At 37.1% G+C, this 19003-nt stretch overlaps 1 protein-coding gene across 1 annotated transcript; it reads right to left on the bottom strand.

The window, feature by feature from the left end:
- Positions 1-1868: 1868 nt before the first annotated feature.
- Positions 1869-11105, bottom strand: LOC104457373 (aspartic proteinase 39). Its single transcript, XM_010072315.3, has 12 exons — positions 10728-11105; positions 10487-10607; positions 9080-9507; positions 8815-8971; positions 6967-7049; positions 6770-6866; positions 6526-6598; positions 5687-5893; positions 3618-3739; positions 3348-3449; positions 3169-3266; positions 1869-2336 (listed from the first exon to the last, which is right to left on the bottom strand). Exons 1-12 carry the CDS (start codon positions 11000-11002, stop codon positions 2165-2167), a joined length of 1935 nt encoding a protein of 644 aa, XP_010070617.2. The 5' UTR covers positions 11003-11105; the 3' UTR covers positions 1869-2164.
- Positions 11106-19003: the final 7898 nt, after the last annotated feature.

Genomic DNA, 19003 nt, shown 5'->3' with positions numbered 1-19003 from the left:
GCTGAAGACACCGAGGATTGTCCGGAGAAAAATTCGGTATCCCTCGGACACTTTTACATGTCTGCTTGGCCCTTTGTTACCGTTGTCCTCTGTGTATGTATTGTTAGTCTAGGACATGTCCAGACCGGGTACTGCCTGTATAGTCAGTATTGTGATAAGTCCTGGTGCCTTGTAATCGATTGTGAGGTGTTTCTTGTGTATTATCCTGGATATTAGATCTTGGACAACCCCTAGAGAACGACCACCGAGTGCCGTGATGATCTAGTGTTCTTGAACCCGATCATGAGTGCGAATCGGAGTGCCGGCCGGTGTGAGTGGCGCATTGCGGCATGGTTGGTGTGCAAGTGGCTGTGAACGTGAGCGGTAGGGCAAGTTGAATTGTGCAAGCAACGTGTGGGATCGGGTCCAGGCGTGGGCGCTTGATGGAGACGTAGGAAAAAACCCTCGTGGAAAATCAAGGCTGTGACACTAGCTGCCGCCGTGATTCGATCGGCGGAGAGAAGCGGAGCGATGGAGGCTATTTGCTGTGCTTTGGAAGGTGTGGCCATGGAGACCGTGTGTCGACTTCTCAAGAGAAGGCCTCCTAATTTTAAAGGATCTCAATCCTTATATTAACCTATCAACCTGAATTTGTGCAGCTTATGAACCTTTAGTTGTGCAACTAATTCATATTTTCAAATTTACCCATGAATATATGAATTGCAAACCTTTTCCGACGAATTACCAACGTCTTATTCAAATTGCAGATAAACTTTTGTTGTGTTAAAAGCTACGACATTTAAAAGCTACTGCCCTTTTTTTTTTTTTTTTTTAAAATTACCCACGTTCATTTGGGTGAGTTACAAATATTCAATTTAGGATGTGTTTATTTCACTGAAAATTTTATGATAAAGAAAAATGTTTCCAAGAAAAATCATTTTCAATTAAAATGCTTAGTTTTTATTTATTAGTAGTTTAGAAAAAGTAGTTTCCTTTTAACCATAAGAAAAATTGTTTTCTCGCAATTTTGGCTTGCTGTTTTCCATCCATGAAAAACGTTTTCTAAAGATCAATTAGCTTTCCATTATCTAAACATCAAAAACTCAAAAAATAATTTCTCAAAAATAGTTTTCCTTTAAGCAAACGGACCTTTAAGTTGCCGACTCCTATGAATCAACTCTCTCTTATTTCAATAGCTTAGGAATTGGATGCACCTATTCAAATCTCATTAGCTGTATCCAAAATGTTATTGTTCAAGGCTACCTACACAGGGCAAAGGCTGAACTTAATTGATTTATGAAACTTGCAAAAGTGTTTCATGAGCTTTTAAGTAATCAGGCTTTTATGGTTGTGCCTATGGGTTGTAAAATGGAAATGTATTGCAAATTTTTTATTTAATAAAGTTGCTACGTCATTCACATTAAGGCTGGTCTTGATCGAAGAAACAACTGGTAGTAACTCAAATAAAGATTGATAATTTGATGTAATAGTTGGTAATTCAAGTTAGTTACTCAATATAAGAGTTGCTAATTTTAAATCACTGCTGAGTTTTTGAGATAACAACTAACAAGTTATTATAGAAGTTGGTACTTACAAGAAAGCAAATAAATATTGATAAGAAACTGAATGCGAATTGGTACTTGGAACATTTTTCCAAAGAAAAGCAATGCTGCAGTGCTTTAGCATCGAAAGTTCATTCAACCATTTTCTCATTCTTTCGCACTATCCTTCACATTCATGAATAAAGAACTACAAATTCATTAATCTAATTGAAATTGGTAAGTTCTTTCAGAGCAAACCAAAGAACTCAAAACTTGCAAATGTGAGCATGCCCGCACGCACATTTCCAACATTAAACTCATGTTATTAGCAAAAGAAAAGAGCTGTGGTTGATTTGAAACATCACACGAGCTTAAATGAAAGCTAAAGAATGAGGGTTGTCATTCACATTGTGACATATAACCAGTTATGTACACCTAATAAAGGCATATAATCAAAATTCCCTATTTCCAGCATTTGAACACTTTCTTCTGTATGCCAAAAGTAAAGGTGGTACAATTGCATCTCTGAGTACAAACCTCTCTCTGTAAAAACAGAAATCTTGAGCCACGATGATGGTATGGTGAACCGATTGACATCTGACATGAGTTTTAGGCGAAAGTCATCCATATACAATGTAAAGACCTCATAGAGGCTGGAGTTCTTGCTCAGGAACAATTGAGTCAACAGGCTTGTAAGCAGTAATAGACTGCTGTCGACGTTTCCAAACAAACCATCCTCCAGAAGCTAAAGATGCAATTACTAAAGCAATGATAGCTGCCGAAATTACAACCACATGATGCTCTTGCCACCACGTCCTGCATTGTTTTACAACAAAAAAACCCTATCAGATCGTTATATGTGAGAATTCTGTTAAATAGGGTGGGAGTCAAGTGACAGAAGATATAGAATACATTTTGCTTAGACTACTATAAGAGAACTTCTCACCACATGTACATTCACAACTATATTCTGAAGCTTTTATGTAATTATTTGCTTCGCTTGTAATCATGCTTTAGAACAAAATTTTCAAAGACATGCCACCGTCTTCCATAATGTTATAGCAGAATAGTGCAGGATCAAGTTCAGGTTTTATATGCATATCAAGATGACCAAAATGGTGGACCTCAAAACTAAAGCTACTAGGCCTGTGGTCATATTTCTCTCATCCACACTACTATAGGCTAATATTAGAGGTAGACAGATTGTGTGAAAAAGACATGGGAAAATTTTGCATTTTCTAAGTTACTCATGTAACAGTGGAGGACTGTCCTAAGTACAAAAAAAAAGAAAAGTCTTAACTCATACAAATTGTGAACATAGTAGCAAAACGCCAACAGGTGTGCATGCACTAAATTTCTCCCTAGCTCGCTGATATTTTATGAATGCTCCTTGGTCCTATTTGTCAGCAATAGGTAGGGCACAAAAGCCACAAGAGTAAAAACTACCAACTTATGCTTTTTGATTTGCAAAAACATCATAAATTCTATTGAATCTATATCAATATGTTTTAGTGAGTTTTCAACTTCAATATTTTTTATGAGTCTCCCTTATCCTCTGTTTTGTTTGCATATACTTTGATACTTAATATAAAAACCAGGGCCATATCCAAAAGTATTTTATTATTCTGTTGAAGTTAAAGTAGCATACCGTGCCACAGGAGGTTCAACATGCCATTCAATGAACTGATAACTTCCGAAGTTGTGAGGAAGCTGCACTCGATGTTCAGAAAGCCTGGCAATAATTTCCTACAGGCATTATCAAATCACTTAGTCAGAACTCAATCATTGGACAAAAAACTAGTTAACTTTTGAAATTTTTGCAATCACCATGGCAGTTGTATTGGATATATATGCCCCCTTTCCACCAGGAAGGATGGACCACCTAACAATGGAATCATTTCCTCTGGCCGTAAGACTCACTAAATGGACCTGAAACCATCCAGGCAAAATAAAGTCAACATGAGCATCCGATTACTGAGCCAACCGAAACATAGAATTTGTTGGTCTCTGCACAGTACTTTGCACTTTCACATACAAATTAAAGGTTCTATGGATTTCAGCTGATTATCCCCCATTTGTATACTTTATTTGTCTAACCTGCGAAACATTTACATCTAACTCATGAGCTATGAATTCAGTGAGCTCTGTGACGTGGGGCTCGAGATCTGAGTAGTTGACGCTCAAGGACATGTCAAATGTAATCTGTCCAATTTGAATTTCTGCAATATGTCAGATCGAGAGAGATCATCAGAAAACACATTGCCTACATATATCCTAAAGCAGAACTCACACATTATTTGAAAGTATCATCTGCAGAGGTGCATAGGCAACAAATATCGATATATCTAGACTTGACATTTGGAGAAATGATGTTCTGAAAACTTGATGGGATGGATTTGGTTTAACTGAGAACCTCTGCCCAGTTCAGATCAACATACACATATTGGACCTGGTCAAAATAAAGAAAGCAGGCCAAAAGGAGAGACAAGTTCAACTGGATAAAAACACTGTACCAGTTTTCTTACTCCTTGTTATGTTCGAGCAAAATGGAAATACAAGCCTAAAAAATGAATGAAAATAAGAGACGACAAAAAGTAACAAAGCAATAATTCTGATTAATTTCATTTTATCAGCATAGTCCACATAAACGAGTTCACATCTTTGGTATATGTCATCATTAAGTTAATGAAATTGATACTTAGACTTAGGGTGAGTTTGATAACATTTTTGTTCTTAGAAACAATTCCCATTAGGAAATATTTTTTTCCACTTATGTTCCAAGGAATAAAAAAGTAGTTTTTTTTTTACTTCTTGTTTTTTTCCAAATTTATTCCCTAGCCACTTTTCTATTTTGGGGAATAAAAAATTAGCTAACGTTACTAAACGGATTTTTGTTCCTTTTCTGTTCTAGAGAACAAAAGAACAGAAAAATAGAAAAACAGGATAGTTACCAAACAAAGCCATTGGCACGCTTTCTAGGTCTCTTAACTATTTCCCATCTCGTAAGACCTTTAAGTTGGCAACATCATGTAAAACAGACCAATTGAACCCGTTGAAACATCAAACCTCAAAAAAGTCACAAATTAAATCCTTCCGCCAATGCAGTATCGAGACTATTTCAAGAAATAGTGCAATGAATATTACTAACTTCTAGATAAAATAAATACAATTGTTCAACTTGAACATCATAGCACTTTAAGCATAGCAGGAGGTCAAAGATAAAGTTATCATAAGCAAGCATCATTAGAAAGAGAAAAGAAAGAAAGAAAGAAAAAGATAAATCACTTCTCTGTAAATCAATAGAGACAAAACTCAAAAATCTTAGTGCTTGCATGAGTGGAGTTTTATTAATCTATTGGGCTATTTCCTCAGATTTCTACATTCGACTTCAATAGAGTTTGTGATTATGTTGTTCCTATTGAAAAGACATGTGACTGAAGTTCATTGACTATCAGCAAAACTTGGTTTCTGAATTGTGTGACAACATGATTCACAAATATAAAGCGTAACGCCCCCTGAAGTTTGACATGCAGGATTTTTACGTTTGATGCCTACTAGAATTTAGGCTTCGCGAGTGAGTTGTCCACTGAACTTTTCCTTTGTAAATCACAATACAAGTTGCTCACTTGCCATCCTAAATCAGTTTTAATAACATCGTAAGGGATCCCAGAAAGCATTCGATTATTTTTCTTCATACGTGTTGAGAAATGTTCCTCAAGAAAGCATGATCCTGATGAGTAGAAAAGAGGTGATCTGGCATATCAATATTGAAGAAGGTGTATAGAGAATAAAACAAGAAAGAAGCACATAGAGGTGTCGGCCAAAGCTTTTGCCTTCTTTTGAAACAAAGTGGGTAATCTGGTGTTTTAACAAAGTGTACGTTGCAGAGGACAAGAAAGAAGCAGATGAAGGTGGTGGTGAAAAATACAAAATGTCCAAGAGATTAAATTTTTGATACTATGACAATCCCAACCGACTAATGCAACAATAGCTACCTACTCTTAATTAGAATAAGGAAAAGGTTTTGGCAACAAGCAAATGGGACATAGCGCAGGTTTTACTATCATACATATAATTACTTTTTCAACCGCCAAAATCAGTATCCAAAGAGAAGCTCAAACTAGAAATGCAAGCTAGAATACCATCAAGCATGCCGCACACAATACCTGGAATATTCAAATCTGCTGGTGCCCTGGGAGCTAGGTTGGGTGGCATATGCTCAGATGGGCCCTTTTCATCTGGAGCTGAAGGCACTGGTGGAGGAGCATTAGACTGTTGAAGTCTTTCCCACAGTTCAGAACAATTTGTTTTCCAAAAACCAATCTTTGAATGCTCACGATCATACATCACAAGAGTATTACGCACAATGATACCTAACAAACAACAGAACATTGGGGACAAAAGTTATGGCTCATTTGCAAATAAAATTTTAAAATTACACATGATGAGAGATTTTTAGTCCACATGAACTGGTGAATGGGTCATACGTTTAGTCAACAAATATTTCAAACAACCCAGTCCACATAACATCATACTTAACCCAAAATCTCTGGATGTGGAACTCAATGCACAAATATCCTTGTTAAGCATGTCTGCATCCTGAACTGAAAAAAAATTGCTAAATAGAAAGCAGACAAAGATATATCCTGATGTATAGATATATCTCATGTTTTTAGGTTTCGGAGGTTAGGCTCAGATTATGGAGTGAGTGGAGATTGCAAAAGCTCCAGACGAAAGAATGTTATACCAAAGCAATCCTGCTTCTAGAGTCGCCTCTCAGTGGGAAAGGAAGTTTCGATTTAAGTTTTCAAAGAAACAAGCACAAAGCACAATATCAAGGATGCTTTTTACTCCCAAATCTACAACGTGAGTTCAGCAAGTAATGACGATATTTCACAATGCTATATACAATGACAATTTTTACTGAAATATCAAGGTTCCAAACCACACTTGGGCTAGTGATATAGTAACATATATAAACAAATAAGCTCAGCATGTCACCCACCTCCTAAAAGAGTGGTTGGGTCCTTTCCATTCTGAAAAATGCCCAGGCAGTATGCGCCGCGCACCTTTGAATGCTTTAAAAAAAAGAGGAAGAACCATCACTCATTGTTTAATAACAAGTGGAGATGAAAACAGCAACTTAGCATGCCAAAAGAGCTTGTACTAGATGCACTCTTCTGCTTCCAATCATAAATTTGATTTCTTTCCATATCACACATTCCAGGAGAAGAAATACAGCTACTCACCCTGAATAAGTAATTTTCAGGCGATAGTGACAGCTTTTGCCCATTCCCAAAAACCATGTCCACCACTGGAAAAGTCTTCGTGAGTTGAGAGATATCGCTATATGGAAAAAAAACAACAGCAGCCCTTAAGTCTCTGATAGAAGAAGCAGAAGTTTTTCAGAATGAAGCAAGTTTGTCAACTAAGACACAGAAAATACCTTCCTGCACCAGAAAAGCAAATGTCATTGTAATTAGGATCAGGACCATGGATCTGCTTAAGAGACCGGATTTCCTTCATAATCTGCACACAATTTTTCAAAACAAAAATATGAAAAAAGGTTGCATGCAAAAGGTCAAAATATAGAGAAAGGCTTTAAAACGGGAAAACACATTTCATCAATCTAAATGAAAAAAGAAAAATAACAGCAACTAAAGGAAGGAATAATATAGGTGGTGCTAAAAATGTAGACAGTATGCTAAATCTTTCGATCTTCTTAGAAAATAAAAGCAAGTATAGTCAGTTAACATCACCATCCAAGAATGAATGGGATGTGAACGAGAATGTCAGAGATGCTCGAATAGCCTTCCCAGAGTTACCAATCTCCCTGATAAATGGTTGTAACTATTATGTGAGTGATTTACCACACTATGACTATGGTCTTATAAGCAGCAACAACATCATGCAACACTACATGTACCATCCACAAGTAGCCAAATTATAACCCGATACATTAGGTAAATATAATTATGTCAAAGAGGAAAAGTCTTGATACTCGTGTAAGATGAAGCTGAATTATACTTTATCACATTCTCCCTTTTTTTTTCCGTTTCATTTTTCTTTATTCTTTTTTGGTTCAGCTGCTATTCAATACACCAATATTTGACCGGATTCATTAGAATCATAACTCAATCAGTATACCATTATACTCATGGTAGTGGTAAATCCTCAATAAAATAAACCAAAATATAATACAGGTAGCTACTTGTAAACAAAATAGTTACATCTTTCCAACATGACACTGAAGTCTGAAACCACAGCATCCATCACACTTTGATCTTACAAGCAATGACATTGCGATAAAAATTCTAAATATCTTGCTTGTAAAAGTTGAATGACACATCGACTTATTGTCCGCATGTTTAAGCTCTTGGTCACAATAAATAACTACAAAGAGAACAGTCACATGAACTGAATCCATACATATTGAAATGAATGGTGTAGGAATGATAAAAGGTTGATGTGGCCCCTCACATGATTTTCTTATGATCTTTAATTTTTATTTTACTCATACTTCATTCTATTACTATTTCTACTTTTTACCTAACCAAATACCACCATTAGAAAATAAAAATTAAAACTAAGTGGATGTATTTTACACAAAATGAATTTTATTAACTAAGAGGTTATCTGTCTTCTCGAATACTTCTTAATGCTTATGGTTCAAGTTCAATTCTTTTCTTAACTGACTTGTGTGTTACTTTTTATCAAATTAAAATTACTATCTGAAGTTATATCGTTAAAAAAATCGTATTACAATGAAAAGTAAAGCATTGATTTTTGTATGATGCGGTGTTTTTAGCATTGTGGACTGTGCTCTTTCCTCTTCTTTTCCTTTTTAACTTTGACGATAGTTATTATCCAAATATCATGAAAGTGAGGCAGTAGTTATCATACGGACCAAAAAAAAAAAAAAAATTACAAAGTAGACACCAAATTTCAAACTTTCTGATAGTAATAAAAAAATGATGATGACAGATAGACAGACAGATAAATAGAATAGGATAGTATAGATGAAAGTGATAATTTTGGTGATTTGTCATCTTTTTTCAACTTATAATATACTTTTACGATTCCTCTTTTTATTCTACAGAGACAATAAGATCGTTATACTCTTTTATGTGTTCGATCAATCCGTGCATTGCATGGGATGATCCTAGTGTAGTCATAATAAGTAAATGTTTTGTTTTCCTATTTCCTGACTAGCCAAGCAGACAGGTCACCTATAGGAAGAGGGAGAATTTCCACAACTTTCTGGAGATAAAAAAGAGAGGGAAGCGAATCTCACAGCTTCTTTAAAAGCTAAAAAAGCTGCTTCTGGCAAGTATGCATATGTTGTACCGCTGTCCAGGACAGTTCCATGTTTTCCATCAAAAATACTGGGTTTCAAAGCCAATTGCTTCCCCGCGACATGTATCTCCTTCAGATCAATATTGTAATAGGGACTGTTAACATCCCGAAACTGGAGTAAATGTGTGAGATGTATCAAAAATAGCTGTCTGGAAATTGAATTACGTACTACAACCATGAGATATTGAGCCTGCAAAACGTACCTACGTCCAGCATCTGAATATGCATATACCATGTCTGGTGGTGGAAATATTCCACCAAGAACCATCGCACCGCCACCAATTTCCATTCCACCATAACATAAGGAGAATGAATCACTAATTACGCCTTTCTCAACAAGTTGATCAACAATACTGAGATCACCACGGCCAAGCCCCATAATGCCATCAGCATGCTGGCTATAAAGGTCGCCTGTTTCAACATTTTCACAACCAAAGACAGCATGTTGTGGTGCAAGTTCACTAAGATTGCCAAAGGATAGTATGTCGTTGCCAAGCACACCACTGCTAGTACTCATTTCAGCATACTGCCTCTCGTAAGTACATTGCGCTCTGTTGTCATCACATGTGCAATCAATATTGCATTTGACAGGTTGGTATGTGCTTGACAATTCAGGTTGGAACTTTGGATCCTAGAGAAAATGTCAACATCAGTGCACAAATTCATAGCTAAAGGCGTGTGACAAGTCAATTATCCATCATGTGAGCATTTTTCAGCTATAGAGATCTCTAAAGGTTTACGTGCAAAGTTGTCAGCAGAAATAGTCTGTTTGAAAATGTATACAGCTAGTGCATAAATTCAGTTTTTAAAAAGGTATGCATTCAAGCTCCTAACCAGTCGATCAAAAGAAGATGGTATGCATTCAAGCTCCTAACCAGTAGGTCAAAAGAAGATGATCTCTAAAGAGCATGCTCTAAATAGTCAAGACTGCAAATGGTTTCACAGCAGCAAGTTTCAGCCTTACCACCTTTTCATCATAAGGTCAAAAACAGGCAGAAGAGAAAGTGAATTTGCAGAACATTACATTTTTTCTCATTCAAATACATTGATTGCCTTGACCAAGGATAATCACGTGTCATTCTTGATATGTAAATATCTTTTTCCCCACTTCTTGACACATTAGAATTCTCAATAAGGATTATCACCAACAAATTGACCATGCTATCAATGGATACTAGGTGTCTTTACAAATAGTAATTAAAAAGAATACGGCAACCGACGGATTTTTCTACCCATCTAATGTCTTTTCAATCTGTCTCCTGTCTAGTATGATCCTTGCTTCTTTTACTTCTTGGAAATTATGTAATGCACCCAAAGGGTAGCAAAGCTAGGATATCCTGCATCAATTGGTATAAGAGCACAATTCTTCTGGCATCACAAATTTTTTACATTCCTATTGTTGCTTCCATCACTTGCAACCTCACTATAAAAAGTCTCATGTCACACCAGCTTATTGAAATATATCAGAAGCTCCATATTTGCTGGTCTAAGAAAATTGCTACCCACGAAATTTGATCTATTCTTTTCCAACTTCAATTCCCGCATTTAGAAAAAACAACCCCAAAAAACAGAACTCAGCAAACAAGAACCGATGAAGAACCAAAGACTACCTGATGACGGCCACATTGGTCGCAGGTGGAGCACGGCACGTAAGTGACAGTACTTCCAGTGTCGACGATCAGCGCGAATTTCTGAGGTGGCGTCCCAATCCAAAGCCTCGTAGTATAGTACCTATCCAAGCACAAGACATTCGGCCACAACGGAGGACATCAAACACCAGAGCTCCACCAAGAAAATGAGATCAGCACCCAAAACCCCACCGGAGAACCGAATCGGAATCCGGCAACGTACCCGTTGAGGAGGAGATCGTCGTGCAGCGACATGCGAGCATTGGGGCGCTCCGATCGCTGGAGGTGTCGGCGCGAGGAGGGGAGGGCCCGGGAAGCGTCGGGAGGGGAGAGGACCAGGGGGAGGACCATGGCAGTGGGGTGGGCGGCGACGTCGGGCGCGGCCGAGACGCCGAACCGGGCGACGGCGACGGCGACGGCGACGGAGAGGAGCAGCCACAGAAAGGCGGGGACGGCGGCGGCGGCGGCGGGGGGCGGGCGGATCGGCGGCGGCGCCATTGGATGGAAAATGGAGGAGAGATCTGGCAATTGGGGGAATTGCAGATCTCGGCGAGGGGGAAGAGTAGAGAAGTAGGAAAGAGAAAATCTCTCTCTCTCTCTAGCTCGCGAGCGCTCGCGTCGGGGAGAGATGTCAACGGATTTGTGAGGTCCCACCTGGTTTGGTCAGAAGTTTTCTTCTGTTTTTTAAGTTCTTTTTTTTTTTTTTTTTTTTTTTTTTTGGGACTGGTTGTTGGCTGGTCAGATTGTTTCTTTGATTCGGATGTCACTTACCTTAAGTTGTCATCATCATCAACCTGCCTTAAAAAGGCGGGGGATTTGCCTAGTTAGATTTTCTAGGGGACGACCTCATAGGTGCTGTTGATTAAGGGTGTGCATTATAAATTTTTGAAATAAAAATCAATTTCTGGCAAAAAATTAATTTTTCAATTTTTGGCAATAAATTAATTTCTCAATTTCTATTAAATTAATTTCTCAATTTCTATTCCATGGAAGAATTCGAACAAAGAAAGGCATTTGATAACGATTTAAAATTTTTATTTTTGAAATAAAAATTCGTTTGATAACATAATAAAATTTTTATTTTTAGGAGTGGCAACGACTAGCGTTTGGTGACCGGCGTTTGGCATCCAATGGCCAAAGTCCTAAATCCGGCGACCAGCATTCGGTGCCTAGTGATTGGCGGCGGGTGGCCGAAGTCCGGAGTCCTATGTTTGGCGTTTGGTGCCAAAGTCCGTTGATCGGTGACCTACAACTGAAGTCTGGAGTTTGACGACCGATAACCGCCGTCCAATGTTTAAAGTTCGACATCCAACGTTCGTTATCAGAAGTTTGACGACTTGAGGCGGCGGCGGGTGGCAAGTGGCCGGAGTCCAGTGGCAAGCGGTAGACATTCGACGATCGGTGGCGAGTGATGGACGGTTGGCGGCGGACATCTGGTGGTTGGTGGTGAGCCTCCGGCATCCAATGATTGGCGATGAGCGGCCAATGACCCATGGGCATCCAACATCTGATGACTAGTAATTGGTGATGGGCGGCCGGAGTTCAGTGGCCGGTGGTTGGCGGTTGGTGGTTAGCGTTGGTGACTGGCAATTAGTAGCTGGTGGTCAAGGCCAGTGGCTGACGGTGGGCGTCCGGCATCCCATGAGCTGCAAGTGGGCAATGAGTGGTGACGAGAGTGAATGATGAGAAAAATTTTGACTTCTCATTTCTGTTTCAGATATAGAAAAACTAAAAATTTTAACTTATGATTTTTCCAAATTTATTTTCTTGTTCCAAAAAATAGAAAAATGAAATTGCATTACCAAATGATTTATGTTTCAAATAAAGAAATAAAGAAAAGAAAATTTTGATGGACCTTGACTTGGTATAAATGTTTTTCATAAAATTGATTTTTCAACAAAGATAATATTTTTCGGTGTTCAATTGAAATTTAAAAAAAGAAGCAAGATAGAAATGACCACCAACGCCATGTCCATAGAATGGTTGACTTGGGCAAGGTTGCTTAGGTTGAGAGCAAGAGCATGACCACCAACGCCATGTCCATAGAAGTTGAAATTGATAACCTAATGCTTGTGCATGACTTCTTAGTGTTTTAGGCCTCAGCCTTGATGGTCTCAGGCACTAGCAATGGAGCCTCGATCCTCAACCTTGATGGACTTGGGCTCAAGTGAGTGGAATATGAGCACATGCATAGGGATCTTGGCTAAGATTGACCCCTTTGAACCTAGGCTTGGGCATCAAGGATCTAGCGCGAGCATCAAATTCTCAAGCTTGGTCTTGATGGACTCAAGTCCGTGTGAAGGGGATTTGGACCTGTGGGTGGGGACTCAACCATGTACACTAGGTCGTAGGTCTAGCCTTAATGGACTCAGGCTCGAGTGTCAAGGACCCGGTTGTGGATGTTGAGACTCTGAGAATGATACTAGGGTTCTTATGACCCAAACATAGAGTTTTGGGTCCAAACGTCGAATCTACTTATATTTTGGTTTTGGATAATGGTTTCCCATTTTCTAAAGAGGAAATCATTTTCCTGAATTTAAGTGTAAGTTTTTCATTAATAATTTTCCCTAAATGATCTAAACGTCTGGAGATAAGGAAAATGTTTTCTCAAAAAATATTTTTCACGAAAAAATAGAGTCTAAAACAATCTAATTTTTGAAAACATTGAGTATACATGACATGAAAGCAGTCAGACCGTTGAACCTTTAGTGAGTTTCCAAGCTTATATCTAGGCTAGTTAATTCGCCGATGATTTGCACCGGTTTAGTCAAAAGCTTAATTCATTATAATTTTTCGGGTCATATTGTGTGGTTATATTGACATGGAACATTCTTATACTTATAAAAGATTCACCATACCAACGTTATGTTATTTCAATGCATTAATTATGTGTCAATGGATATATATATGTTTTACGTGGCAAGTGGATCCTTATAAATCTAGGAATAAAGCACCGGAAATTGTAGATGTTATAAATGGAAATGAAAGTCACATTACTAGCTGGTTGAATGTTATTTGTGACTAGGGGTGATCAAGTTTCAGGATGGGTCCCTATAACTCCCCATTGGTTCTAGCCTAGTTCCCAGTTCTACTTGAGAATTAATCCAATTTTTGTTTTGTTTGAACAAATCAAATTTCCTCAATGAGATAGAAGCACTGCACTATTTCACTATAAAAATAAATGTTGGTCAAGTGGTTATATTGTTGTTTCTTCAAGTTGAAGATCATGATTTGATTACTTATGTAACAGCTTGGTCATGTGAGGGAGGGGAATGCCACTTCGCCTTGAGGATAGTGAAGGTGTAGCAATGAATCAAATCCCACATTAACTAAAGATAATGAAGTAATGTCATATATAAGGAGTAGCATTAGTCTTAATTACCAACAAGCCATTTTCTAGGTGAAGCCTAGAAAAACAAAAACCGTGAGGGCATAGGATAGTTGACTCTTGCAACCCAAAGCGAATAATATAGTTAGCAAGTGGGGTTGGAGGTCGGCCCTCACAACTTATGTGTGCAAAGGTGTTTTTCATAAAAACCGTTCCAAATTGGTTTAACTCGGGAATCGATAGGTTTAGTCCTAGGTTTTTGGATTGAATTGGACCCGATGCTCACCCTTGTGACTAGACTTGTCAAAATTGTTTGATTATATTATTATCTTTGATTCAATCCTTCCACTTAATTTATAAGTGATAACTTATCATATTTCTTTATTTATTTTTTCCTTTAACAAAAAAAAAAAAGGTAAACCTTACACATTTTCACTCGTTGAAAAGAAAATCTCGTCTTCCCGTGAATATGGTACCTATTTCTAAGGGAACATACATATTTCTTTCTAGATTCATGTCCTGACTTGGAGGAAAATGATTAGTTCTCTAACAAAAGTACCTTTGTGGGAAGCCTAAAAGCTTACCGATCAGTCTCAATATATATAATCAAGTTAATCTAGATTTACTACATTAGGTCATTCATTTTACAAACACCACCATAGTATTTTAAAACAACAAAAGTCCTAATCTATATAACGTATAACAGGTTATTTTATCTAAAAATAAATGAAAATTTACTAATTAGACACGAGGACTGGCTAAAACTCACTTATACTTGTCTACAATGTTTATGTGCATGTGCGTGCATGCGTGTAAGATCGGATTGTAGATTTAAGCTTTAGTTGGGTACATTAGTCTAAATATTTTGGTTGGATTTTGTAAGAGTGTTAATAGTTCGGTTCGGTTGCATGCAAAAAAACTCATGTTTAGGGTGGGTCACAGTGTGCCCCTTGCTCGTCATTATTAGAAGTGTTGGGGCTAACAACACAACTTAAAATGGATCGAAAAAGTTGTATGATGATAGTGAAAAATTTTCAAGGAATAACAACAATTGACAATGCAAATTGTGAAAGATATGAACTAGGGTGTGTGAAGATAGTGCACCAAGGATGTAGATAATAAGCACTGAAGATAAAATTGCTTAGCGTGTTCATAGTGGTGTCTTTATATCTAAACCTAGGTCCAAACTCTAGCTAACAGTCCAATGAGCAATTGAATTCCACTAGTAATTAGCAATGTAAGTTGCAAGTGGCAAATGTCGTTACTTTCATAAGATAGATCATATTATCAAGACATAATCAATGCCCTTACACTAGTACACTTGATTATTTGCTACCATAAAACCTACCGTTCACAGAGAGACCGATAGAGATTATTTCTAGTGTGAAGCACAACTACAACAAGTTCTCTATCCAACCTCTTATAAGTTGCGCTGATCCATTTTTATAGAAGTCTTCCATTTAATCGCTGAAGACCTTCAAGGATACCCAGCTAGCTATTTGAGAGTTATTGGAGACCTATGCTAGAATTAGGATTGCTTGTACGGTCGCTTCTCTTGATTTTTGCAAGTTTCCTAAAATGGACTTTGCTGAACATATCCTATCGCTTGAGAGTAAAAACCTACAAGCTTTTAAGATATCTTTCCCAGTTTTTCAGTTTTAGAATTCAATGCTTGTAATGGCTATTTTTTGCACCATCAATGATCATCTTCAAATGTGTATCTCACCATCATCAGTGTCAACTCCTCAACAATACATTTGAAGCTCATCATCGGTAGGTACAGATCGTGAGGAAATTGATTGACATTCTTGAGTGACGATACCAATAAAATGATGCATGATGACATGATCAATGATCTTTTCACTTTCATAAGTAATCAAAAACCTCCAAAAACCCTACCTTGACATAGGTACCTTCAAATCACCGTGAGATCCCACTTATGTTGGTGCTTGTTCATCTTAGTTATCATAGCCTAGTTTCTTGTCTTTGCTAATACAAATGGTTCATTGACATCTACAAAGCTATGGCAAAATGGGTCAATGACTCATATTTTAAATCACATTTAATGGACTAAATAGAAAATGGGTTAGTTGAAGCCCTAAGATGGGGTTAAAATGGGTTTATTACAACAGAGCCCAATTGGAAAATGGGATATAAATGGGTTTGGCCTATTAATAACTCAATTTAGACCCATAAGCTTACAGAATGTTAAAAAAAGAAAAAAAAAAGAAAAAAAGAAAAGAAAGAGAGAGAGATTTCTACTTTCCTAAACAATGTAGCTACAAATTTCCATCACTACTACTTTGTCTCTCAGTCGATGATATTGCCTCTAGTCTCCTAGTCTCCTCTTGCCTGGCTGTGGCTCGTCTCGCCATTGTTGAGCTTGAGCTTAGTTGATCGAGCTTGAGAGCCCTAAATCCATCATCCGTAACACGAAATCATAACAATCCTCATCATCATCATCATCATCTTGTGTCTCGTGAAGCAATAGGGACTCCTCGTAGATGGAAAGAGTTTTATGGAAGGGAAAGAGAGAGCCTATCTATAGTGTTCTTGCCTTTTTTTATTTCCCGCATTTCTTTGCTTCTTGGCACAAGATCCAATCTCTCTCTCTCTCTCTCGTCATTGGCTATTTCGCAACCTCTCACATTGCTCGAAAGCATCACCAGGCAATAGGATCTATTGATAGCAAAGCAAAGCGACTTGTGTTTCTTCGAGCTCAAGATTGCGTCGACAATTTCGAGTGTCGGTATGGTGGCAGGGAAACAAACCGGCATATTTGTGACTCAATGAGTTGTGAGATGAGCAAGCTTGATTATAGTGAGCTCGATGTAGGCTCGCCTGACTATAGAGTTAGTGAAAGGAAGATAAATCAGAAAATATAAATTAAATAAATCATAAGAATTATATTATATGGAAGTGGGTTAATGTGGGTTAAATGGATCAAAATAGGTTGGATTGTTGACTTGATCCACCTATTTGATGGCTAGTACCATAGACAATCTTGAAATCATCAAAATTTTATAGTAACATTTTTCGAAAAGCAAGCATCTATCGATAGGGTTATCAAGGGTTCTAAGAGGGTGACAAGACTTCAGTGTGATGGAATGACCCATCATGCGACAAATAATCGGAGGAGATGGGGTGGGAAGTAAATGGCGTTCTAGCTGACAGGTATATGACGTATCGAAGCCAGTTGGAAATCAATGGGGTCCCATCAACATCATGGCAACACAATGGACACATCTTTCATCATTTTGGACTTATGGATAAAATAGTTAATTTGTGGAAAGTGGGCCTCTATGCCGCAAATATCTCTCCCCTTAAGAATTCCGTAAGTGAACACACCACCTTCCAAGTTGCAAACCCTTATCTTAAGCATCGTCAAATGCTAGATGTATTAAGAAATCCTACCAAAACTCAGTACATGATGTGACATGTTTCAATTGTGCATCAAAATAAGTGGGACCATGAGCTGGATCAAAGAAAAAAAGTGGCGCACTTCTGATAATTGTTGACACCCTAATTTACTTCTTTTATTTTTCATCTCACATACTTGAAACATCCACGGTATACAAAACTAATTACATATTCTTTCATAATTTTGAAATTAGATAATATTCTAATTTTTGGCTGAAAAAAATTCTATATCTTTACGATCATTGCTACGATGTTTGTTTGATTCAAACAAAAGCAAAAATATCCTGCCAAATTTTATTTAAGATTTCAGAAAATTATGGTATGTTGTATGTCAATTTCGAATTTTAGAAAAAGCCAAAGCACGCGAGCTGCAGTATCTAGATTTAGGAAAAATAAAAGGTAAAAATCAATCTAAACCGGTGGAAAAAATATGTTATGTTTCTTGTTAGATACTAGAAGTACAAAAATTTGCAGGCATTAATGACAAGATTTTAGCAATCACCGAAATAGATATTATTTAGGGAGAAAGCTGAGCTATTACTTGGATGCTTTGAGGCACTTCATCCATCGGAAGCATGTACCCTATTCATCGAGAGCTTGTTTCTCCCAACAGTAAACATGCTCTGTTGTGTCGGTTCGGATAGCTGATCCAAAAAGTATAGCCATCAAAACTACCATGAAAATCAGTGATATGCTATGTACATGGCCACTCGAAGATAAGTAATTATATATCCTATCGTGAAAATCTCAAATTTGTGCCTGTGCGACATATATACCATTCATCAAGATTTCATCAATGAACACCATTAAAAATCTACATACATCAATGCCATAAAGCATATGATATGTTTAAGTGAAATGAAAATGACAGCATTTTAGCTAAAAAATCAGCTTACAAAATATTGATGAAGGGTAAATGTGTTACATAGGTATAAATTTAGGGTTTTTTTATTGCACAAAAAAGTTTAGATTAAATGTGTAAGAGTGGACATATTATGGGCTTTTTGATGTCACAAAAAAAGTTTAGGGTAAGTATATTACAATGAGTGTAATTTGAGGTTTTTAGTGACTTTTTCTCTTTCAAAATTGACATAGACAATTCTAATGGGATTGTAACAATAACGATAGTAAGTTGTATTAGGTTTTAAATAAAAATTATAAAACATAAACATGTACAAGAAAAAAATGATTAATACAATGAAAAATCTTAAATCTATATATCTATGACAAATTTATTATAAACTAACTTTTTTTATTATCAATAACCTTAAACTGGTACATCTATAACAAATTTATTTCAAATTAATTTTTTTTTTACCACTAAAAACTTTGAATTGGTATATTTATGGCAAATTTACTATATTTTAATTTCCGTTAAATTTGATTGATACCACGAAAAACTACAAACTGAGGGCAAAACCTTAAATTGGTATACTCGTCAATTACCACGTGTTGTCTAATCTAGTAATTTAACGATAAAATCTAATGAAAATTAACGGACAATAATTTATCATAGATATATTAGCTTCGGATTTTTCATAATATTAACCAAACACAACATAAACTTATATGAGAAACGAAAAATACATACCCATCGGGCGATTGGCTCGGCCCGTCCCCACCTAACCAAACCAAACCAAAACCCCATCTCCTTTCCCGTCCTTTGCCCCATTTTCGGCTCTCTTTCAAGGAAAGTTTCTCCCGTTTGCCCGTCATTATCAGTAAGCATATGTCAATACGGTTATTGAGAT

Source organism: Eucalyptus grandis, chromosome 8 (assembly GCF_016545825.1).
Source record: "Eucalyptus grandis isolate ANBG69807.140 chromosome 8, ASM1654582v1, whole genome shotgun sequence".
Classification (NCBI taxonomy): Eukaryota; Viridiplantae; Streptophyta; class Magnoliopsida; order Myrtales; family Myrtaceae; genus Eucalyptus; species Eucalyptus grandis.
Note: the sequence above shows the minus strand (reverse complement) of the source record. Positions and strands in the feature narration are given on the sequence as shown.

Coding starts and splice junctions, on each gene's coding strand:
- LOC104457373 (XM_010072315.3), bottom strand. CDS start 11,002: ATGGCGCCGCCGCCGATCCGCCCGCCCCCCGCCGCCGCCGCCGCCGTC. Junction 9,508..10,486: donor ACCAATGTGGCCGTCATCAG/GTAGTCTTTGGT, acceptor CATTTTCTCTAG/GATCCAAAGTTCCAACCTGA. Junction 5,894..6,525: donor CCCAACCACTCTTTTAGGAG/GTGGGTGACATG, acceptor GTTGTTTGTTAG/GTATCATTGTGCGTAATACT.